The sequence below is a fragment of the Gobio gobio genome (assembly GCF_949357685.1).
Source record: "Gobio gobio genome assembly, chromosome: 2".
NCBI classification, from domain to species: Eukaryota; Metazoa; Chordata; class Actinopteri; order Cypriniformes; family Gobionidae; genus Gobio; species Gobio gobio.
This window is the reverse complement of record NC_137098.1, coordinates 13,643,315-13,667,774: the sequence shown is the minus strand read 5'-3', so window position 1 is coordinate 13,667,774 and position 24,460 is coordinate 13,643,315. Positions and strand designations below refer to the sequence as shown.

The following is a 24,460-nucleotide window of genomic DNA, read 5'->3' as shown; positions in this document are numbered from 1 at the left end:
GGAACTCACCCCGTGAACCGTTCGGTACGAATACACGAACCGTTACACCCCTAATAAATATATATATATATATATAATATATTAGTCTGACGCGCTGCATGTTTCAGAGTAAAGCACTACGTTCTTCATTTTCAGTAAATGCTTCTATGCAAGTGCTGTGTGTTTGAGTCGCTTATAATTTGCATTTGGGAATGCAACTTGTGCCGACCATCTTCCCAAATTCGAAATGAGAATCGTTTATAAATCTGTTTTCAACAAAGACATGACAGTGTTAAGGTCTCCCAGTGGTTTTCTGCCAAAATAAACACTCAATGGTTTATGGTTTGAAATATTTTCCTTCATTTTTGTCTTTAGCTGATCACATGCCTGGAATTTCATATGCCTGGCCATGTAAATATCAGCAACAGCACCAAAATTACATATTTTTACTTCGTTTAGGGGTCTGTATAATATCGAGTTGTTTTTTCACCTCCCTATATTGTATGAGTAATAAACACCTGTTGTAACAAATATGATATGATGCTCAAAAAAAAAAAAACATGCAAAAATATTTTGTCTAAAGGTTCCATGAAAATGTTTTTTTCTGACAATTCACTTTTGCATATTTGTCTCATTCATTCACTGACAGGGGGGTTCCTGCTGTGGTCGACTTTGCAGCCATGCGTGATGCAGTGAAAAAATTACAGGGTGACCCAGAGAAGATAAATCCAGTTTGTCCGGCAGACCTTGTCATAGATCATTCCATTCAGGTTGACTTCAACAGGAAGTAGGTTAATTTTACAGAAATGTAAAATGGCTTTTTATGTCTCTTGTTTTAAATGGGTTTATGTTGTATTACAGGGTTAATTTCAAAGTATTTACCTTCTCCAACTGAGTATTTATTTAATCAAGAGCACAGAGTGTGTATGCTTCGTGCTTAATCATAGACTGCGTGCATGAGAAAGTGCCACTGTAAACCCTTGTGAAAAAGAAGTACACTTTAGCATACTTTTAAAAAGGGTATTTATGGGTACTTTAAAAGAATAAACTTAAGTTTGTTTTATGTTTTCGAACACTTAATTGCATGTTAAAGTATTTTAAGTTATAGGTTAGATTTATATTAAATGCATTTAGCTTAACTTTAAGAGTGCTTATTTTGACCCACTTAAGTACATCTTTAGATGTCATTTTATAAATACTTCTATTGTCTTTGAAATATGGTTAAAATGTACTAACAAGCATTTATGGTAAACTAAAATATACTTTATTATTTCTATTGAAACTTTCATTCATTTATTTATTTATGTGTTTGTTTTGCTGTCATTTATTTATTTAAATATATTTGTAATTCACATTTGGAGTGATTAAAGTAAATTTAGTAAATTTAAAATATATTTCCTTTAAGGTAATATTGAATTTCACTCTTCAGTTAAATTATAATAAAGTACTTTATGTGCTTTTAGTATGTTAGTCAACACCTCAAAATAAGTGTGCTTTAAAACACGACAGAAGATAATTTAAAATGTACATTAAGTGCTCTTTTTAAAAATGTACTTGTGTCTTAAGAAACAATCATGAAAGTGTACTCTATTTACACTTAAGCAATCTTTTATTTCATTACCATGTTTTTTTATACTTTGAAGATTTGTAGTACACTAAAAGTTGATATATATATATGTATGTATGTATGTATGTGTGTATTTATTTATTTTTTGACTCCGTCCTTGTGAGCTCCTAAATGTCTGTCACTTGGAGCACTTGTCTTGGGATTTGCAGTATGGTGATAAGTGAATGATAATTTAAAAGTGTAGTTCGCCCAAAAATGAAAACTCTGTCATCGTTTAATCACCCTAATGTTGTTCATAGAAAGAAGATATTTTTGAGAAATGTCTGTTTGGTTACCAGCATTCTTCAAAATATCTTCTTTTGTGTTCTGCAGAAAAAAGAAAGTCATACAGTTTTGGAACGACATGAGGGTGAGTAAATGATGACAGAATTTTCATTTCTGGGTAAACTATCACCATAATTAGGATCAGCAGTTCATTATGTTTAAGTATACATTTTCCATACTTTAAGGTCTGACAGCGTTCAGAAAAACCAAGACCTTGAATTTGAAAGGAACATGGAACGATTTGAGTTTTTAAAGGTAACTTTCCCCTTCTGTATTTAACATGATTTTATATTGTTTGTGTCTACAAGGTATGAAGATGATTGCTTGTGAACTAATTGTGTCGGTTCACAGTGGGGTTCTAAAGCATTCCGGAACATGCGGATCATTCCTCCGGGTTCAGGAATAGTCCATCAGGTCAATTTGGAGTACCTGGCCAGGGTTGTGTTTGACCGGGATGGTTTCTTCTACCCGGACAGTCTGGTGGGAACGGACTCGCACACAACCATGATTGACGGGTTGGGAGTGCTGGGCTGGGGTGAGTGAAACTCATTGATAACCACTAGGAGTTTCAATATTTTAAGTAATTTACAGTTATCGTTCTTGGTGTGAATGGGCCTTTATCTAATAATGATGATTCATTTTTTTAAATCTCATAATTATGAATTAAGTTGAAATTTTCCTAATTATGACTTGGGTATTATGTATATGACTTACACAAAATGTTGAAATTATGAGATACTAAGTCATATTTGTCATAGTTTCGATCTCATCTTCAACTTTTTATTTAGTATCTTATAATTTGTACATTTTATGTGATAATACAGAAGTAATAATTATGATCATTTCAACTTATGAATTTGATTTTATGTATACGTCAATTTCAGCTTTTTATCTCATAATTATGGCTTAGTATCTCATAATTTTCACGTTTGTACAGTGTCATAATAAAATAAACAAGTTATAATTATGACAATTTCAACTTTTATGTATTTGATTTTATGTATAACTCAATAGACAAGTCATGACTATTTCAGCTTTTTATATCAAAATTGTGGCTTAGTATATCATAATTTTTACGTTTGTACAGTCATAATAATAGTCATAATTATGATACAATTTTGACCTCTTGTCTCATAATTGACTTTTTTTACATTTTGTGTAGAAGTGTATGTATATGTAATACGCAAGTCATACTTATGACATAATTTTTACTTTCATGTCATAATCACTTATCGCATCATTTTGACTTATGTCATTTTGAATTTAGCTCTACAGTTAAATTATATAGTACATCATTCTGACTTTGTATCTCATTATTCTGACTCTTATATTTTTTGGTATTTTGGGCAAAAAGAAAGTTAAATCAGTGTTGGGCTGGTAATAATTAAAGGAAAAGAAATGAGAAATTCTGTAATAAAAATGTTCTGCTGAGATTTAACCTCAGATCTTTTGGAGCAGGTGTGGGAGGTATTGAAGCAGAGGCGGTCATGTTGGGTCAACCCATCAGCATGGTGCTGCCAGAGGTCATTGGCTACAAACTACAGGGGACACCCAACAAATTTATTACCTCAACTGACATAGTACTTACTGTCACCAAGGTATGCAAGTCTTGTCATATCTGAATTTTATGGTTGGAAAATATTGGAAACCTTAAAAATATTCTCCGTAATAGAAAGAACTACATGGATAAGTGGATGTTTACAAACTAAGTTGCCTTGTTTTATTTTATTCTTTATCTGCCCAGCATTTGCGGCAAGTTGGTGTGGTTGGAAAATTTGTGGAGTTTTTTGGCCCTGGTGTTGCCCAGCTGTCTATCGCTGACCGTGCCACCATCGCCAACATGTGCCCTGAGTATGGAGCCACCGCTGCCTTCTTCCCTGTAGACCACATCAGCATTGAATATCTGAAGCAGACAGGTACGTTAACCTGTCCCTGATCAGTTTTGAATAGTATAGTTATAGTATGTTATATTAAATATATTATAGTTAGTTATAGTAATAATGTGTTATGGTATACATTTATATTAAATGCAATTAGCTGAACATTAGTGTTTTTTTAACCCACTTAAGTACATATTTATCTGTAATTTCTTTAAAATATTTTAAAGTTTACTGCCGAACATACTGACAAGCATTTATACTAAAATATACTTTGATGTAATTTTTATTGAAACTTGTATGCCTTTAAATATATTTGCAATTATACATTTGTGGTGATGAAATTGCAATTTAGTACATTTAAAATATGATGTTAAAATGTACTATCAAATAATACTAATATTACTTTACATGTGCTTTAGTATGTTAGTCAACATATCAAAATAAGTGTATTTCTTTAAAACACGACAAGATTATTAAAATATGATTTAAAATGTACTTAACAGTAACACTTTTATTTTGACATTATTAAAAAGTGCACTTTATTAAAGGGTTAGTTCACCCAAAAATGAAAATTCTGTCATTAATTACTTACCCTCATGTCGTTCGACACCCGTAAGACCTCCGTTCATCTTCGGAACAAAAAATGAAGATATTTTAGTTTAAATCTGATGGCTCTGAAAGGCCTCCATTGGCTCAATGGCACTTTACACTCTCAAGACCCTTAAAAGGTACTAAAGACGTCGTTACAAAGTCCATCTCACTACAGTGGTTCTAAAATAACTTTATGAATTGGCGAGAATTGTTTTCGTGCGCAAAAAACCCTAAATAACGACTTGCATAGTGATGACGATTTCAAAACAAGGCATCATGAAGCTTCGAATCGTTATGAATCAGTGAGCTGAATCATGATTCGGATCGCGTGTCAAACCGCCAAACTGCTGAAATTTGGCGATTCAAACCGCTGAATCGACTCGCTGATTCATAACGCTTCGTTTTAAGGGTCTTGAGAGTGTAAAGTGCCATTGTGCCAATTGAGGCCTTACAGAGCCATCAGATTTCAACTAAAATATCTTCATTTCTGTTCTGAAGATGAACGGAGGTTTTACGGGTGTCGAACGACATGAGGGTAAGTATTTAATGACAGAATTTTCATTTTTGGGTGAACTAACCCTTTAAGTGTGTTGAGATACATAATTATGAAAGTGACACTTAGACTTTCATTAATATGATATACAGCAGTATAGTTTTTATTTTATTTTATAATTGTAAGATTTGAAGTATTTTACAAGTGCATATTTAGTACAATTAGCACACTTCTTTTAGGAAGGTGGACTTGCTTTTACTGGATACAAGAAGGTTGGCAACTGGACTCTCATTGTTCATATGGGTTTTATACATATTTGTTTTAAGGGAGGGACATGGAGAATCTAAGTTACATACAGAATTATCTGAAAGCGGTGGGCATGTTCAGAGACTACAGCAACACTTCTCAAGATCCACAGTTCACTCAGGTATCTAAACCCAACTCAAACGTGCTGTTCACAGATATGTTTGCACTAGTCACTGCTGTCTACACTACTTTCTGTATGAATGTCTCTATTTTTTTTTCTCATACAGGTTGTTGAGTTGGACCTCAGTACGGTCGTCCCCTGCTGTAGTGGTCCTAAACGGCCACATGACAAAGTGGCTGTATCAGATATGAAGCAGGACTTTGAAACGTGCTTAGCGGCCAAGGTACATGTCACAGTAATACCTGGAAAACACACAGGGCACACATTCCCTTTGATTCTTGAGATAATGCGGTATTCTGTTTCCTCATGGATCCCCCAAAAGTAATCTCTCTACTCACATTTTGAGGTCTTTCCCAGCTCTGCGCTTTGTTGTGAAAAGGCAAAAATGTTTGGCTCCACAGCCAAAATTAAATATGAAATACAATGAGGCTTGTTCATTCATAATATATTGTGCGTGACAGAGTAGTCAGATTAAATGACCACTGTGCTAAACTAAAAGTTTAGCAATCCCATGAAATTACATAAAAAAATCGAGATCTCATTCCCGTGGAGGCCCATTTACGCTTTCAGTTATATTTATAACATTAGGCATAACTGACATCAAATGAAATTGACATAAAAAGTCACAACTGTCATAAAAATAAATTATGACAGTAATTATTGACTAAATGGAATTGACATAATTTGAAATTGACAAAGTAATAATTACATAATTTCAATTTATGTCACAGTTTTTTGTTTCAACTAATGTAATAATTAAGACTGTCATAATTGAAACTGATGTAAAACAGTCTTTATTATTACTTTAATTGAAACTGACAAAAGCAATTATGACATTAAGTTGAAATTATTCATTTTCAAGTTGAAGTAATACATTTATATATAATATATTTTTTTTTTATGTCCATTATGAATTGATGTAATAATTACTTAGTCAATTTTGACTCAAAATGGTTATAACTTCGAATCAAGTTGAAACTGACATAAAAAAACAAATTTGAAATTGACAAAAAGTAATTATTACATAAATTCATAATGGACATACAAATTAAAAATATTTTTTTTTTGTCAGTTTCGACTGATGTAATAATAAAAAAATAATAATTTTGGTTTAAGTTGAAACTGACAAAACAATTTTGAAAAGTTGAAATGACAATTATTGCATGAACATAAACATCATAATTGAAGTTGAAAAATTATTACAAGAGTAAATGATGAGTCACAATTATGACAATTATAAGTTGAAATTATTACTATTACATAATAATTGCATATACAATTACATATTTTTTACTTTTTATCTTATAATTACGACTTAGTATGTCATAATTTAAGTTTTTGTTTCTCATAATTGTTAGTGTCATAATTTCAACATTTCATTATTTGAATTATTGAATTGATTTTTTTTTTCTCAAGTGGTGAAAGTGGGCTTTATACGTTCCTATATTGACATATTTCCTTAAAAAATGTTAAGCGTGTGTATATCGTATTGCCAAGTTTATGTTTTTAACTTTTAGGAATACACTTGCCTAAAGATAATCTCCAAGCTAATATATGAACATAACCGTCATAAAATAGATAAAAGTCAGATTTTGATTTCCTTAAAGCAGTGTTGAAGCAATCATTGATGTCTAGAGAAGTATTCCTGCACACCTGTGTCATCCATTATTGTGTGTTGTCTATAGCAAGGCTTTAAAGGATTCCATGTGGCTCCCGAGCGCCATGATGTTCGAGTACCATTCCAGTTTAACGGTGCAGAGTATTCACTCTCTCACGGATCTGTGGTCATCGCAGCCATTACAAGCTGTACCAACACCAGTAACCCCTCAGTCATGCTGGGAGCAGGTACATGTCTGCCCACACTAATCATTTACCCCAAAGTATAATTCATCCACTCATCCTCAAGTCACTTCAAGTCCGTTTTTTAACAAAAAAGAATGTACAGGCTGCTCTTTTCAATATTTTAAAAGTGTATGGAAATGCTTCGGAAAAAAGTAAGCCCATATGACTCTCTCAGAAAGGTAGTAACGAGTAATAGTAATCCATGTGACTCCAGTGGTTTAACCTCCGTTTTATAAAGTGACGCAAGTTCTTTGTGTGTGAAAAAACCAAACATAATTTACCTCTTTATTTACAAAATACTAATACGCGTTGGAGATTCATATTTTGTAAATAAAGTGGTGGATTATTGATTCTTACTGTCAGTGATGACATGTTGACCGTTCCAAGATAGCGGGCTTGCTGACGTGTCTGGAGCGTTCGAATGTTAATGTATGTATGTGGATCTACATATACATATCTATGTTGAGAACCACTGACTTTATAAATATGCTCAATGCCTTTTTGTCACTTTATAGTTAGATCAGGGTTCCTACGGGGTTTGGAAAAGTATGGAAAAGTATGGAATTTGATTTGAGTAATTTCCAGGTCTGGAAAAGTATGGAAAAAATAAATCCGAGTATGGAAAAATATTTATGTTTCCAGACTATTGTCCCTATTTCATTTTCTAAATATAAAATTAATAATTTCTAAATGTATATAATAAATATATACACAATCGTTTTTTTCAATGAATGAAAAACTTGTAGCCTAGCTATGGCAGTAAAGGTCAGACCTGTGTGTTCCTTCCTTTTCACAGTTCAACAGTGGTTAACACAGCACTTTGTAGTTTGAGAAAGCAAGTTGGGTTTGAGGATAAAACAGAGTCGATGGTGGAGTTCTTAAAGGAATAGTACACCCAAAATGAAAATGTGTAATTTATTCACCCCCATGTCTTTCAAAACCATAAGACTTTATTATATTAACATTTTTAATATTTTAAATCTGAGAGATTTCAGTCCCTTTATTAAAGGACTTGTTCACCCCAAAATGAAAAGGTCCTAATCATTTACTCACCTCAATGCCATCCAAGATATCCATGCCTTACTTTCTTCAGTGAAAGATAAATTAAGTTTTTCAGCAACCAACTGAGTTGGTTGCCATTTTGGAAGGCATTGGGGTGGGTAAATGATTAGGACATTTTCATTTTGAGGTGAACTAATCCTTTAAATATCTTCATGTGTCCAAGATTTCCAAGATTAACAAAAGTCTTATTAGTTTAGAATGACATGAGGGTAAGTAAATTATGATAGAAATTAAATGTTTGGGTAAATTAATAACCCTTTAAAAAAATTGACTGATTTAGCATTTTGATCGTTAAGGTCACAAAAGGCAATATTTTAATATAGGATTTCTAAATATTAGATAGCCTACATAGAGGTTCTGACTCAGAGTGTAACAGACTTGTCGGTGCCGATAGCATTGTGGGTAAGTGCGTCGCCATGTAGTGCTGTTGTGCTTCGGGAGACCCGAGTTCGAGTCCTGCCTCATGGACTTTTCCCAATCCCGCCCCCCTCTCTCTCCCACCTTACTTCCTGTCTAGCTACTTTCCTATCCTAATAAAAGGCAAAAACGGCAATACTAAATCTTTAGAATGTAACACTTGTCAGCAGTTTAATTTGAAAACATTTTATCAGAACAAGTTAAATATGGTCGGGAAAATCTGTAGGAAGTCTGGAAATTCGAGTCTGGAAAAGTATGGAATTTTGAAAGGAAAATTGTGTAGGAACCCTGTTAGATATGCATTTTAATGCAATGCTTCTCTTTATTTCTGTAAGGTCTCTTGGCCCAGAAAGCTGTACAGTGTGGTCTCAGTGTCAAGCCGTACATAAAAACCAGTCTGTCTCCAGGAAGTGGAGTCGTCACCTACTACCTTAAAGAGAGTGGAGTCATGGACTTCCTCACACAATTAGGGTGAGAAACTCAAAGTTTCACAATACATTTTCTTCAACTAGAAAATGAAATATTTCCTTCATATAAATGTACTTTTTGTTGATTCTAAGGAGCTCCAGGAATAAAACGGGCTATGTAACTGAATGCTTATAACTTTATACAGTAGTAGCCATAAGAGATGGCCAGAGGGGATATTTGTTTTTAATGACCCACCCTACAATCCTATTTGGGATGTTTGTTTTTAATGACCCTGTCATCAAAATATGAGGAAAGTATTATATATATATATATATATATATATATATTAAATATGAGGGAACAACAAAACACCTGGTTAAGGTATGTATCTGACTAAATTATTTGGTTAAAAAAAAGGCAAACCAGAGCTAAAGGTTTTAAAAAAGTAAAAAAGCATTCAACAACATAATCAGTTTTTAATATTTTGTTGGTTCTCTCTTGTTTTTGCATGCATTCATTATTTCTTTTTATACCTTGGTCTGTTTAATTACTCGATTCTGATTGGCTGGAAGGTGTGCAGTAAAACCGTTTAATGCACAGGTAGTTCCAGTCAGTTTGATTACAGTTCGAAATTAATCCGCCACTATAAACATTGGTAACCATAGTAACACAGTTACGCTTGCAAACAGAGTGAGAGACATATATTAAAACGTTTATTTAGGTAGGCTAAATAAATGATTTTTGCATATCGTTTAATTTGTACAGTGAATATGGCAATTTTGAGAAATGGGCCCAGGCACAAGATGAAATGGAGTAATCAGGATCCACCGCTTCGCGTTGGGTGGTTCTTCGCCTCTACGTCGTGAATTAAAGCTGCTGTAGGGAGTTTTTAGAAAACGTTGACTTAGCCTGAAAATTTGAACAAGCACAACTCACAGGTCACTCCCCCTTGTTCTCTGCTGCGCTACAGCCCTCCCTCCACAGCTCATCCCCCATCACAACGGAACCTGCCGTGAACGCACAGGCTAGTAAGCAAGCTGATGACGGCAGTTAAACAGTTATGGCACATTCACTGGTACGGGCGAAACATCAACAATATGATTTACATTGACAATGGTCTGCCCATACTTTGACTAGAAACTTGGTCCTTAAAAAATGAAACAAATCAGAAACAGAAATGTGGCTAACTCTGCAACTCTGCCGCTCTGATATTTACCCTCGTTTTATTTCGGGCTCTATCTAATTCTTTCTTTTTGTATTTTTTATCATCGTCATCTGTCTTTTTCAGTTTACCCGTCTTTATTTTATGAGCAGGTGCCACTCCGAGGAATTGGCAGTTTGGATTGTTTGTCCGCCATAAGCAAAGCTGCACGCAGCACACCGGTAATCTTGAATTTGAACGCCTGTACGCTGTGCATGAGAGGGGTGTGATCAGCGTGCACACGAGCTTGATTGACACTGCTAAGACACTCCTCCTGGCTCTGATTGGTTGTGACAGCATATGACAGCCTGGCTAAAAATGTCCTTGCATTATCGCAAATAAAGCAATTGACTCCAAGCACAACTACACAATATGCTTACAAAATCTTTAACACATTTTTTATATTTATCTGTCTTTTTTTAGTTTTGAGGTTGTGGGTTATGGCTGCATGACCTGCATTGGAAACAGTGGACCCCTTCCAGAGCAGGTTGTAGAGGCGATTACTCAGGTAAAGAGATTTTACTCTTCATTTTATAATGTTTTTAGATAATGTTATCATATTTAGAACCATTTTGTTTTATGTCACAGGGTGATTTGGTTGCTGCTGGTGTCCTGTCTGGAAACAGAAACTTTGAGGGTCGTGTCCATCCCAACACGCGTGCCAATTACTTGGCTTCTCCTCCGCTGGTCATTGCCTATGCTATTGCAGGCACAGTAAGGATAGATTTTGAAAAAGAGCCTTTAGGTAAGTAATATTTACCAGGTATTTAATCTCATCATTTTACATGACAATGCTTGGTTAGCAACCATGTTTCCTGGTCTGTCTTAATCCAGCTGTGAACTCTGAGGGAAAAGAGATTTTCCTACGGGACATCTGGCCCACACGAGAGGAAATCCAGGTGGTGGAGAGACAGTTTGTCATTCCTGCCATGTTTAAAGAGGTCTATGAGAAAATTGAGGTACTTTTGACTTGTGTGCAGTAAACAAACACCTTTTGTTCATTATTTTAGAAGTAAATGTAATAAATGAAACTATAATGTTTGTCTATTTCCATATTTAGAAAGTGAATGAACGCTGGAACTCCCTGAAAGCCCCCTCTGACACACTGTATACCTGGGATCCCAGTTCTACTTACATCAAATCCCCACCTTTCTTTGATGGACTGGTATTGTACACAGTTTTTTATATATATGTGTTTAGTGTCATGATTATACACTTATGAAAAAGAAGTGCACTTTAGCCTGCTAATTACTGAAATAATATCCTTTAAATTATTATAAATTATTAAAACTGAATGTAATGTTTTCGGACACTTAATTGCATATTAATTGCAATTAAATGAAAATGTATTATAGTTTAAATTTATATAAAATACACTTAGCTGAACTTTAGAGAATTTTTGACCTTCTTAATGGTGCGGTAAGCAATTTTCCTGATCCTTGAGGTCTCTCCACTGCTGAAAAGCTTCTCCGATATTAACGTGGGTCCTTACCTCTTGCCTGATCGTAACTCTTCTTTTTAAAGTTATATTCTCCTGGCCTTTTCCTATTTTGTATTTTCTCTGCCATCTCTCTCAAAAATCGCTTACTGCACCTTTAAGTTGCACTTAAGTAAAGTACAGTACATTTTTATATGTAATTTCATAATTAGTCTAACCGGCAAGGCTTTAAAACGCATGCAAATGAACTTTCGTGATTGTGAATAACTATAGTGTTCCGTGAGTATAACTCTACCACTAACGTGTGATGTGAATGTATGTCGCGTTGTTCAGTATATTGGGATGGAGGCAAATTGTAGAATGTGTAGAAAAATAATTAATTCAATGCAAAACCGAAAAGCAATTCACAAGCGCGTATTGAACCGTGAATGCCGTACCGAACCGTTCAATATTATATTGAGAAATGTGGCATCCCTAATATATATGTGTATATATATGTATGTATGTATATTTATATATTTGAATGTTCCTCAAAACCTACTTTTTCGTTGGTCCGATCTTCACCAAAATGGGCACACAGCAGCTAAGGAAAATGCTGGCAAAATGTTATCAAAACAATTTTAATTTGTCAAAGCAGTGCAAAGTTATGTTAATTAATTGGTCAGGCAACGTCCAATAAATGTAATACACACGGCTTCGGGGGGTTAAGAAGGGCCTTCTGAAACGAATCAATGCATTTGTGTAAGCAAAATATCCATATTTTTACATGTTGTAAAGTAAAATATCTAGCTTCCTCCAGACCGCCTTCTGTATTCAACTTATGAAGAAAGTGTAACGCCTCTCACAGTTCAAAATGCTTACGCTACGTCCGCGCCAGTTACGTTGAATACGGAAGGCTGTCCGCCGGAAACTAGATATTTTACTTTATAACATTTTAAATATGGTTATTTTTCTTACAAAAACCCATAGATTCTCTTCAGAAGGCCTTTATTAACCCCCCGGAGCCGTGTAGATTACTTTCATAATGGATGGATGCACTTTTTTAGTCTTCAAATTTTGGGCTGCCATTCACTGCCATTATAAAGCTTGGAAGAGCCAAGACATATTTTAATATAACTCTGATTGTATTCGTCTGAAAGAAGAATGTCATACACCTAGGATGGCTTGAGGTTTAGTAAATCATGGAGTAATGTACATTTTTGGGTGAACTATCACTATCACAGTGGTTTTTTTCTACATTCTGCAAGTGCACATTCAAAACAATGAAATGCATTTCTCTTTCACAAGGGTAGGCAAGAACTGTAAACATAAGTTGCTTTGCTGCTATTACATTTTTAGACCCGGGAGCTCCAGACACCAAAGCCCATAACAGATGCATATGTACTGCTCAATTTGGGAGACTCTGTGACCACAGACCACATCTCGCCTGCTGGTAACATTGCACGTAACAGCTCTGCTGCACGCTACCTAACTAGCCATGGGTAAGACGTTGATACTTTTAGCATCCTCGAGAATTCAATCTGTTATCTCTCTGTAGTCTGGCATACATTGTTTTAGAAAAAAAGTTGTACATTGTCTTTTAAATTGAGATATGACTCAACACTATTGGTAATGAAATATTCCTTTCTTTTGCTAGACTCACTGCAAGAGAGTTTAACTCGTATGGTTCTCGTCGAGGCAACGACGCAGTCATGGCTCGAGGCACGTTTGCCAACATCCGCCTTTTTAACAAGTTTATAAACAAGCAAGCACCAAGCACCATCTATCTTCCTACAGGAGAGACGGTATGAGACTGTGATATTTCATGATATTTCAAATATAATTACATTATACTAATAATTATACTTTAACATGCTTTTCCGTACCAGAGCAATGTTCCCATTTGGACATGTTTTTTTTTTTTTTACAGATGGATGTGTTTGATGCTGCAGAAAAATATCAGCAGGCTGGTCATCCTCTCTTGATTCTGGCTGGCAAAGAGTATGGATCAGGAAGCTCTAGAGATTGGGCTGCTAAAGGGCCCTTCCTGCTGGTAAGGCTTATAGTTCATCTAGTGTTTGAACAAAATCATAAACGGACATTTAACTTGGATTAATTACTTGCTCATCTTGAAGAATCCAGATTCAGGTACAGAAATAGATGTTTGGTGACTTGGACAGCATGATCAATGTCTGTCTGGAAACTACATGTATGGGATGAAATGTTTTTCCAGTACATCTTGTGCCCATGCAGTTTTATTTATTGCAGGCTCAATCAATATGAATCTTGTCTGCATGCAATGTCCCTTGTGAAAAAGAAGTGCACTTAATTGGATTGAATGTGCACTTGTAGTGTACTTGAAATATGAAGTATATTTAAAATGTGCAGATAATATTATATTAATGAAATAAAAGGCCACTTAAGTGTACTTAAAGAGAGTAGACTTTCACGACTGTTTTTTTTAACACACTTAAGTACACTTTTAAAAAGTGCACTTTGTAATAATGTCAAATTAAAAGTTTTACTTTAAAGTACAATTTGCATAATGTTTTAATATTTTGTCATGCCTTAAAAAATGACACTCATTTTGATGTGATGACATATTAAAGCACATGTGAAGTAATTGATTATATATTTTTATTATATTATATATAATTTAGATTATATATAACTTTTATTCGTTCTTATATTTTGACATGCACTAAATTACAACTTCATTGTCCCACTTTATACGGACCCACTTTATATTAGATGGCCTTAACTACTATGTACTAACATTTTAATTAATAATTTGATACATTGCACTTATTGTGTACATACATGTTTTTACATTGTACTTACATTTTGAAAAATACCTGCATGTAATTACATCTGTAATTAATTTCTGTAGTTACATTTGTAATTACACAGTTGACACTTCCCTTACACCTAACCCTACCCTTAAACTTACCCATACCACCACACCTGACCCTAACTTTACCCGTATACCACCTCAATATCAGCAAAGGTGTTTTGCAATACAATTTGAACACAGTAAGTACATTGTACTTACTTTTTGATGTACGTACATAGTAGTTAAGGCCACCTAGTATAAAGTGGGGCCCTTTATACTAGGTGGCCTTAACTACTATGTACTTAACTCAAAAAATAAGTTCAATGTACTTTTGTACTCAGGGGGGGGTGTTTGACCTCCCGAAACTACTAGTGTCATTTTTACCGCTAAAGTTACTACATGGAGCTCGTGCGTCCGTGTTTTTGTTTTGTTTTGTGGAATATATCAGGGGCCTGTTTCAGAAAGGAGGTTCAACAAACTCTGAGTTTAAACCTGAACTCTGAGTTGACTTACTCTGAGATGGGAAACTCTGAGTTTTGGGTTTCAGAACAGCTGAATTGAGGTAGTTCAATCAACTCTGAGTAGACTGACTCTGAGTTAAGCTCATGCATTCCAACTATGAAAAGCCACGATCAATGGAGCTCCGAAATTACGATTCACCATGGCAACAGCACCCAACAAAAAGACGTTTGCATACTTCCGGGTCAATACACAAGTTTAATTCTTAATTATTTTAATTAAGTTTAATTTTCATGGTATCCAAAAGGCAAACAAAGAATGTGGCAGCAGCTAAAAAAAAAAAAAAAAAAAAAACATAATTCAATCAGGAAAAGCTTTAAGCATAAAATGTTCATGGGTGTAGGTTTAATGACTTTACAAACATTTGACATATTAAATAAATATCATTCAGTGTCCAATGTGCAGCAGCTTTTCCCACATAGACCCTTTTCACAGACTGTGATGACGTGTTTTAATGGTCATCAATATCGTAAATCCTGCAATGTTTTTTTTATTTATTTTTTATGTATGTACATTTATAACACTAATACATTGTATTATATTACTTTTGCATCAAATTACAAAAATCAAGTTACCGCTGCTGTGAGAGTGTTTCTAATACAGCGTCTATGGGAGTGATAGTTAAAATTAACATCTTTCTCTCTTTTCACTGCAGTTATCAATCTCACTTTAATTTTTCCATCTTTTTGAAAGTTGTGAAATCACTATTGTGGAGTTTTTCTTTTGCTATTTGAGCAAATTGAGACACAAAAATATATATTTAATGTATTCTCTCATTCACCGCTATAAGAGTTAACCCAACTATGACGACTTCAGCTTCGGAAACCCAGAAATGTGAAAAGGGTCTATGCTCTTTTCACATAATGAAATGTTCTCTGATCCTACCTGTTACATTTATTAATCAGGGTAATGACATTATTGACTTCTACTCAGGCCAGCCAAACTCCAGCACCACTGACAGATGAAAAGGAGATGGAGGAAGAATATTAACACCCAACAGGAAAAAGAATAAAGTATTTGTAGGAAATAAAGATGACTATAAAAATGTAAATAAATGTATTTAACAGCTGTGGTGGTGGTTATGCCATATATCTCGTACTACCATCTGGCAGCATCCTTCCATTCCATACAGTAATCCGTTTTCAGAAAGTGTGATGATGGGTATATGAGTGTCATAAATGTGTCCAACCACTGGAAATCCTAAAGGAAATTCTAATTATTAGGTTACTTCTAGAGGATTATCAAGTGAACGTCATGATCTTGTATAAAACATGCCATTTTTGTCACTTTGACAGTGTCCTCATGTGCTTTTCTTACTTTGTATTTTTGTCAAGTGGCAGAAAATTTAATTTGTTTTAAGTAAACTTTGCTTACTTTAGATTTAGATTAAATTTATATATTTTTTTATATTTATACTTGAAATATGACCAAAATACTCAGTAAGAAAAGCATTTGTGGCGTTTGAATGAATGAATAAAGTATTTAAACACTGCTGGTGCTTTAAAAAGGGGAGGAGAACGAAAGAAACTCTGGGTTTACCAAAGAAAACCTGCCTCTGACCAGGTTAGGTTCACAGAGTAAGTTACCCTGGTAACTGACTCTGAGTATAAGTTACCTCTCTTTCAGAAACGGGCTTGGCTTACCCTGCTTTCTCGGGTTTGACATACCTCCCATTCTGAAACAGAAAACCCAGAGTTTCCCTTATTTCAGGGTTAACCTACTCAGAGTTTTCACTTAACCTCCTTTCTGAAACGGGCCCCAGGGCTCAATGCTAAGAATTTTTTCTACTGGTTCAAAATTTTACTTGCCCTGCAAAAATTTTCACTGGCCCCACCACAAAAAAGTAATAAATAAAAGAAAATGGGCCTAGTATTATTTTTGTTGTTGTTGATCCATGTAACCTTAATAAATAAGTTTATGACTCCAAAAACTATTAGCCTAACTCGTATACATTTTAAATATTGTTAAAGACAGTCAGTAATAAAATAAGAACAAATAATCAAATTACGAGCAATAGCACAAATAAATACAACAGAACGAACATACAAATTAAATAAACTGTTCTTTTCAGGTTTTTCATGTAGGTCTAAACTAGCGTGTCAGGTACAAAAATAATAATCAAATAGTAAAATATCACTGCATAGTCTGCATAAAATTAGATATCACTGCATATAAATATAGATGAACCTTTATTAAAAGTTATTCAGTTTTTTCTGTCTTTTGTTATCTGATATTTTCCGGCTTTCACTGTTATACGGTAGCCTATATGTAAAATTGCGCGATCACCAACTTTAAACAGCATATAAATAAAAAAATGCCTAATGTTACTGAATGAAATGTCGACCCAGGACGAGCTATAGGACTGTGAAGCTTTGTGGATGTTGATGGACTCCATCTACTCCATCTGTGGGCCGCCCCCCAAAAACAATGGTAGGGGAAACTGCATGTGTAATTACATGCAGGTTCATTTTTAAAATGTAAGTACAATGTAAAAACATGTATGTACACAATAAGTACATTGTATTAACATTTAAATGAATGATTTGATACATAGTAGTTAAGGCCTCCTAATATAAAGTGGGTCCCAACTGTGTAATTATAAATATGTCATACAAGTTTCAATAGAAATGACATTTAAATTACATTACATTAAAGTACATTTTAGTTAACATGCATCATGCTCATAGCAGCTGCGGAGCAAACGCTCAAATGTATCTAATATGATAAATAGCGCTGCGTTACCTTACATACGCTTGACCAAAAGAAGCAGAAGTGGTGATTGTGGCATAATAAAAGTTCTGCTGCTGTCGAGCCGTGTCACGCTAATCTCTCATTAGCAATCGCTTCAGCGACCTCGTTCTGCTCCCACAGCACTCGGCCCTGCTCTGCTTCATACTACAGTAACGTTAATAATCTCATCCATGAACATGAGTCCTGTCCCGAATCTTTTCCACCAGCTGTAGAGGTGAAGGCGACATCTCCCATTAATCCGCACTCAAGTCTCGGCCTCATCAACGCCTTTGTTTTGAATAGGCGACCTCTAGCGACAAAAACTACATCGTGTGCCTTTATTTTTTGTGTGCATATTTTGAATGCATCTTTACTCTGTGGCCCTGTTTACACCTGTTATCAATCCGATCACAAGTGGACGTCGCTAAATACAGTTGTAAAACGTGTGTAAAAAGTTTTAAGCTTGTCCACTTACGAACGGGATCTAAACTTTGTCAGATGAAGACCTAAGTTTGGTTTGAAGACAAAAACGTACCAAGCACAATGTTCTCTCTCCATTCCTGATGTCTAACACGCACCGTTTGGGATGGTCTTGTGTCTATCAGAGCAGAAACGAAAGCTGCTGTTCTCCATGTGTTTTTCCGTTGTCCCTCCTATCAAAGAAATCAGGACAGAAGGGGTTGAAAGTGGGCAAAAGAGTTGGATTAAAACACCAGATTTAAATGGGACTGTGTCTGTGTGATCTACTTGTTATCCGATTGACAAAAACGCATCTTAATACCAGGTGTAAACTGGGCCTTTGACCGTGAGCAGGACGGTTTCTGGATATTACAAAAAAGGCTGTTGTGTGCAACCCTCTCAGTGGTACTGCTATTGATTTTCTTCCTCAGGGCATCAAAGCTGTCCTAGCAGAGAGTTACGAGCGGATTCACCGCAGTAATCTGGTGGGCATGGGTATCATTCCTCTCGAGTACCTGCCGGGCGACAGCGCTGAAAGCCTCGGGCTCACTGGCCGCGAGCGATACACTGTGATGATTCCCCCACAGCTCACTCCCAGATTGACAGTGGACATCAAGGTACAGCTCATGATTCCACCTCGAACCCTGCCTTAAATCAGCGGCTCTCGGCTGCTTTCTCTTCTCTTCACATTTTATATCAAGTGGCCACCCAACACAGTACCAAAAGTATACAACAATAAACAGATATGTCCTTAAAATCAAAGTCCTAAAAGAAAGACCCCATTTTTAACTGCCTGAAATGAGTCATCAGTAATTCCAGTCTTACTTCCTGCACAAACCTATGTAGGTTTGTAACAAATTTACATAATACCCACCTATGGTCTGTATTGGCTGCCTGTGAACGTCTACTTAGACCTGTCCTCAAACACTGTAGTTGTAGCTGAGACTGGAAGAGTTTTCGTGTTGTCGACATGTCAAGAAGAATGTTGAAAAAGAAAGTATCTTTTCAATGCTGTGAAAGCAGATCCACTTTGCATACACTTCCAAAGGATGAGATAGATACCATAAAACCGACACCATCATTACTGTTCATATCACTGTGTATCAAATGCTGAAATTCAGATATGGTAATGAGCGATTTGTTTCTCTCACACGCTGTAAGCGGTAGACCAATCACAACAGACTGGGTCATCTGACCAATCAGAGCAGAGTAGACCAATCACTATAGACTGGGTCATCTGGCCAATCAGAGCAGAGTAGACCAATCACTACAGACTGGGTCATCTGGCCAATCAGAGCAGAGTAGACCAATCACAACAGACTGGGTCATCTGACCAATCAGAGCAGAGGAGACCAATCACAACAGACTGGGCCATGTATATTATGACATAATTAAAGTGTTTTTTTTAACCTGTTTTTTGATAATAGGGGCACTTTATTATTTATCCATATTACCAATAAATGCAATAGTCCTTCAACATGCAAAATTATTAACATGACATGAGCAAAAATGACCATTCTTTTAGCAACAAGGCTCTTTATTTTTCACATACATGTGATGCAATGCAGTGAAATGTTTTTTTCTTAGTTCCTCGTCCCACAGTGAAACATCAGAGCCAACAACAAATGATAATGTAAAAAATATAAATAGAATATAACCTATAATTATGTATAACAGCAAACACTATCATCATGCCAATCAATGGGACGTGGGATTTTTAAAAAATAAATAAATGTTTTATTGTATTTGCATTTGGCATTGCTACCCACTAGTTAAGAACCAATTTCTTTATTGAAATGTATTTTCTTTCTTGAAATAAATCTGAAATAATATATAAATATCAGTTGAAAAAATTAAATGAAAATGAGAAATGTTGCCTTAACTGAAATAAAATAGGTTTAGACTGAGGTACTAAAATTACTAAAACTGAAATAAAAAGTAATTAAAGATAAATAGAAATATTAAAAAATTATAATAAAAAGGACAAACGCACATAAAAGTACTAAAACTTAAACTAATATGAAAATGGAAATGTATATAAAAAAGAACGCTAAATACTATAATTAAATGTAAACAATACTAAAATAGCACTGCCTTAAATATGTTTTTCTCTCTATTCCATATAATTAAATGTAGGGCTGTGCGATATTGAAGAAAAATGTAATATGCAATATCTTGTTAAATAATGCGATATTTGAAATGCGATAAGATATTGCTGTGTGTAAAAGCTTTTAAAATTATATTAAAACAAAATATTTAAAAACTGAGAATGAGACCATTTGCGTGTTTCACATTCTTTCTGGGGAAAGAAAGCATCGTTACAACTTCTGAAAGTGACCAGCAGTGTTTTAGCAAAAATGTATGTCACAAATCTGACAATATAATATTAAAATCAATGTAAACAAACAAAAAATGTTATGCCAATATTTAAATACCAAAAACTCTTTGCCTGACTTGGGAATATATAGTTAAATCAACCTAAAACTTAACATCAAGAACATCCAGGTAAACAAAGACACCTGGACTAGGGGTGGACGATTATTTTTGTAATTTTTATTTATCCTTGTTATTAAAAATAAGAACTAAAAACAGTAGTCTTCACATTAATTAAAAATATACTGATACATAATAAAACTACAGAGGTTATTCAGCCAAGAGCGAATAATAACTCTTTTTAACGTCAAGTTAACGGCGTGTGCCTTGTCTATTCTCTGCTATATGCGTCGACCTAAAACGCACACTTTTTCACAATGTTGAAGTAGCTTATTATAGTCATTCAGATATTGCGTGCCGTTGCGATATGCATATCGCGATATGTACATTTGCGATATTTCGATATATTGCACTGCCCTAAATTAAATATGGTGTTTTGTTCATTTCTGCAGCTGGACACAGGGAAAACTTTTCAGGCTAAGATGAGGTTTGACACGGATGTGGAGCTCACTTACTTCCATCATGGTGGCATCCTCAACTACATGATTCGCAAGATGTCTGAAAATTAAGAACGAAAGGACAGCCTCCTCAGGACGTTCCACTCTAAACGCACATATCCACCATCTACATGTTTTGTCCTGCCAGTGTTTCTGTGTTTTTTTTTGTTTTTTTTTTGTTTAGTTTTACGTGTAATGTAATGTTTGCTGTCAACCATCAAAATAGTTGTGTTCAATTCTCCAAATCAGTAGTGACTTCAGTATCTCTGAAAGACGCTGTTTTTGATCCTGATGGTGTGCATATGATGATTATATTGGGTGGGATTGAAGGGGAAATATGAAAGCATTAGATGTTGTCAATGACCAGTTGAACTATCTCCATTCTAACCCTGCCTCTGCACTGCCAAACTGAAGTCGCATTCTCGTTTCCTGTTTAGATGACAATGTATATATTAATATCTTATTAATTACTGAACTTTGACAGTTTCTTTACAGGTTATCTGCTCATGTAATGTGTGCTTTTTGTTAATTATAATAGTTAAAAATTTAACTTTTTTTCTTTTGAAGATGTACCACTGATTCCGTTTCATAGTTGAATGTTTTTCTTTCAGAAGAGTCACACAGTGGTTATGCATTAACTAAACATTACCTTAAGACTGACTTACTGAAGAAAAATTGGGTAACACTTTACTTAAAGCCTTTATGTAATGCATTATAAAGGTATTCATAAATGGACATTTATAATGCATTATAACTTTTCATAAATAATTGTAACCAAAGTTAAAATGCATTATGATATTTGCAGATTCCTTGTTACATCTAAAATTGTTTGTTTGTCATGTGTCTTAATGCATCATACTTTCTAAAGGTGTAACAATGAATAGACAAGCATTATAATAACTGTGATTACAATTATTCAAGGTGCATCCCAAGGCATAATTCATACTTTTACAATGCATTATATGAAGGCTTTAAATGTGTTGCTCTCTGCAAACAAATATTGCATCAGATAAATTCCTTTAACAACTGTTTCGGCTATCATACTATACATGTAAGTGCCTATTTTCTCAGATTATGTGTATAATAACTTGAATCTCTATCTTTCAGGTGTTGTGCCAAATTATTACCCCCCTCGTTGAAGTCACTACCTGACTGCCTAATCCTAATCCAACTAATCTTAAACCTACCAATAATTTGGCGGGGTTCGGAATTTGGCACAACACTGGTCTTTATTTCTTGTTTCATGCATTCCGGTGCAAAGCGACTGAAAACAAAATCCATCCGAAGGCGATTTCACATCTTTCTTGCTGCTCGCCTGTAAAAACTCAGGTGGGAGTTTACAGAGTGAGATGTTGCTCTACGCAAATTTGACAAGTTCTCTCTACTGTATTGTGCAAACATTACTAAACTGTATGTTAAAGCACAGAGAGGGTAAAAACCTTAACCTTGTTTTAGGGCAAAATACTATTTAGAATATTTAGTATGTCCGAAAAAAAGACATTTCGATGCTCTTTAGAGGTTTTGTAGTTACAGCAGTCAGTCAGATTGATTGAACTTTATTTTAATAACAAAAAACATTCACATCTGTAGTTTTTGTGGGAACTGACTTTATGAAAATAAATGTTTATTGGAATACTTCAAATCCATTGGTGTTTCTTTATGTGCAACATATCTCTATTTCTGACAATGTAGTAGCTATGCGTCTCGTGATTTTGGTTTGAATAGGGAAGAACCTTGAATCAATCGAAAATTTATATGCTAACTAACGTCCAGCTGTGTCTCATTTCGAAAGCCATTTGTCGGCCGCATACTGCTTCATTTCACTAAACTGACCACTACATTCCAAAGTCATTAAAGCTGCGGTCTGTAAGTTTTGACTCTGTCGCCATCTCTGTTTGAAACCTGCAACTGCAGTCATTTGTGGAATTATCTTTACGTGGGTTGTGCATCGGCACGGCTCCTCAGCGCGGATAAATCTAATGTTTTGAGGAGTATGTGTGGCTGTCGTCTTTCACCGCACCGGTGTGGAGACTGTACAACGGAATCACAGATTCTACGTCTTGGAAGTACGACCAAAATAAGAATTTTCCCCGCAAAATGTCATCTGAACAAGTAACATTTCTGCCACTTTTGTTCTGACCAACTGAGAAAAAAAGCATTACAATAAATCGATTGAATCTAACGATCGCTTAGCTCACATCACATCAAACTGCACATTATTATTATTATTATACTTTGTTCTCAAATTGTTAATGTTAACAAAATCAGCATTGTGTGACTACGTGTATTTGGTGTGTATTAGCGTTACCTGTAGATTGAAATTTCTATACAGACTAACGTGTATAATCGTTTGCTTTTGACTACGGGGTGAATCTGTCACTGATGATTGTCGTTTGGACTTTTCTGGATTACAATCCGCCATCAAAATGATAAATTTAATTATTCCAGCTGCTGTGAGAAAAGGCTATAAATGATCTGTCACCTGCAGCCTGGACTCCTGGGGCCTATACCACGAAGCCGGTTTAGCTGGTTAGCCAGATATGTTTAAGCTTAGAAGTGGTTTGGCTTTTAGCAGTGTTCATCTCCACAGTAAATTAAGCTCCACGGCTAGCCTGCTCCAGGGCAGGTTATGTTCTGGATAAGAGAACTCAAACTAAATTCAGACCAATCAGCTGTGAGCAAAGAGACACACCTCTGATGCAATAAACTCACTCCCTCTGTATCTACTCCAAATTAAAGGTCACTAAAAATGGTTTTAAAAGACTAAAGCGTCTGGCTTTTAACAATGCTTATTTATATGATATAATTTATGTAATTATTATGCCCTTAATCAATTACACATGCATAATTTTAGCCAATCAATCATTAATAGGCACTTTGTTCAAATAAATATAGCCTATATAAAGGCCATACAAATAAGCTTTAAAATCAATAAATAAAGCTATAAAATGTACTACATGTGAGCTTAAATGTTCAATTCTCTCTATATATCAACTAAACTTATACATCTTTATGTATAAGATTCTTTATGTATACATTACGTGACGTGACGTAATGACGCAAAGACATGCTTGAATTTCCTGTGGAAATCCAACAGTACCTCTCAAATTATAACACATTATTACAAACTTACCCTTGTGACTCGGGCTAAGGGGAGATCGTTTTGAACACTGACTGGTTATGTACTTGCTCAAATTTATTTTAGATCATTTTAACCAAAAAAAGTTATCGCTTCACTGGGAATAACGTTCAATTTTATAATGGTTACTGTTCTGAAATAAGAAGCGGCCAACTTCTCGACAAATGCAACCTCTGGAGCATGCAGGCTTCGAAATGAGACACAAGAAAATGTATAATAATAGACTAATATTAATTAAATAA

The 24,460-nt window shown here is 34.9% G+C and overlaps 1 protein-coding gene across 4 annotated transcripts in view; it reads left to right on the top strand.

The window, feature by feature from the left end:
- Positions 1-22,947, top strand: part of aco1 (aconitase 1, soluble) — a 36,654-nt gene extending 13,707 nt beyond the window's left edge. Inside the window, exons 4-22 of one of the 4 annotated variants that reach the window (XR_013815984.1) lie at positions 629-766; positions 2,056-2,125; positions 2,222-2,405; positions 3,329-3,468; positions 3,615-3,786; positions 5,161-5,261; positions 5,368-5,484; positions 6,947-7,106; positions 8,918-9,053; positions 10,615-10,699; positions 10,780-10,936; positions 11,026-11,150; positions 11,252-11,356; positions 12,968-13,110; positions 13,266-13,413; positions 13,539-13,661; positions 18,581-18,766; positions 21,035-22,453; positions 22,613-22,947. Coding sequence is in view for 2 of the 4 variants with exons in the window: in XM_079809568.1 (XP_079665694.1) it covers positions 629-766; positions 2,056-2,125; positions 2,222-2,405; positions 3,329-3,468; positions 3,615-3,786; positions 5,161-5,261; positions 5,368-5,484; positions 6,947-7,106; positions 8,918-9,053; positions 10,615-10,699; positions 10,780-10,936; positions 11,026-11,150; positions 11,252-11,356; positions 12,968-13,110; positions 13,266-13,413; positions 13,539-13,661; positions 18,581-18,766; positions 21,035-21,151 (2,407 nt within the window). In the remaining 2 variants the exon portion in view is untranslated. Of the gene's footprint in view, positions 1-628; positions 767-1,918; positions 1,956-2,055; positions 2,126-2,221; positions 2,406-3,328; positions 3,469-3,614; positions 3,787-5,160; positions 5,262-5,367; positions 5,485-6,946; positions 7,107-8,917; positions 9,054-10,614; positions 10,700-10,779; positions 10,937-11,025; positions 11,151-11,251; positions 11,357-12,967; positions 13,111-13,265; positions 13,414-13,538; positions 13,662-18,580; positions 18,767-21,034 lie in introns of all 4 variants that reach the window. The other 3 variants (XR_013815985.1, XM_079809569.1, XM_079809568.1) reach the window with 3 other exon arrangements.
- The last annotated feature ends 1,513 nt before the right edge of the window (positions 22,948-24,460 follow it).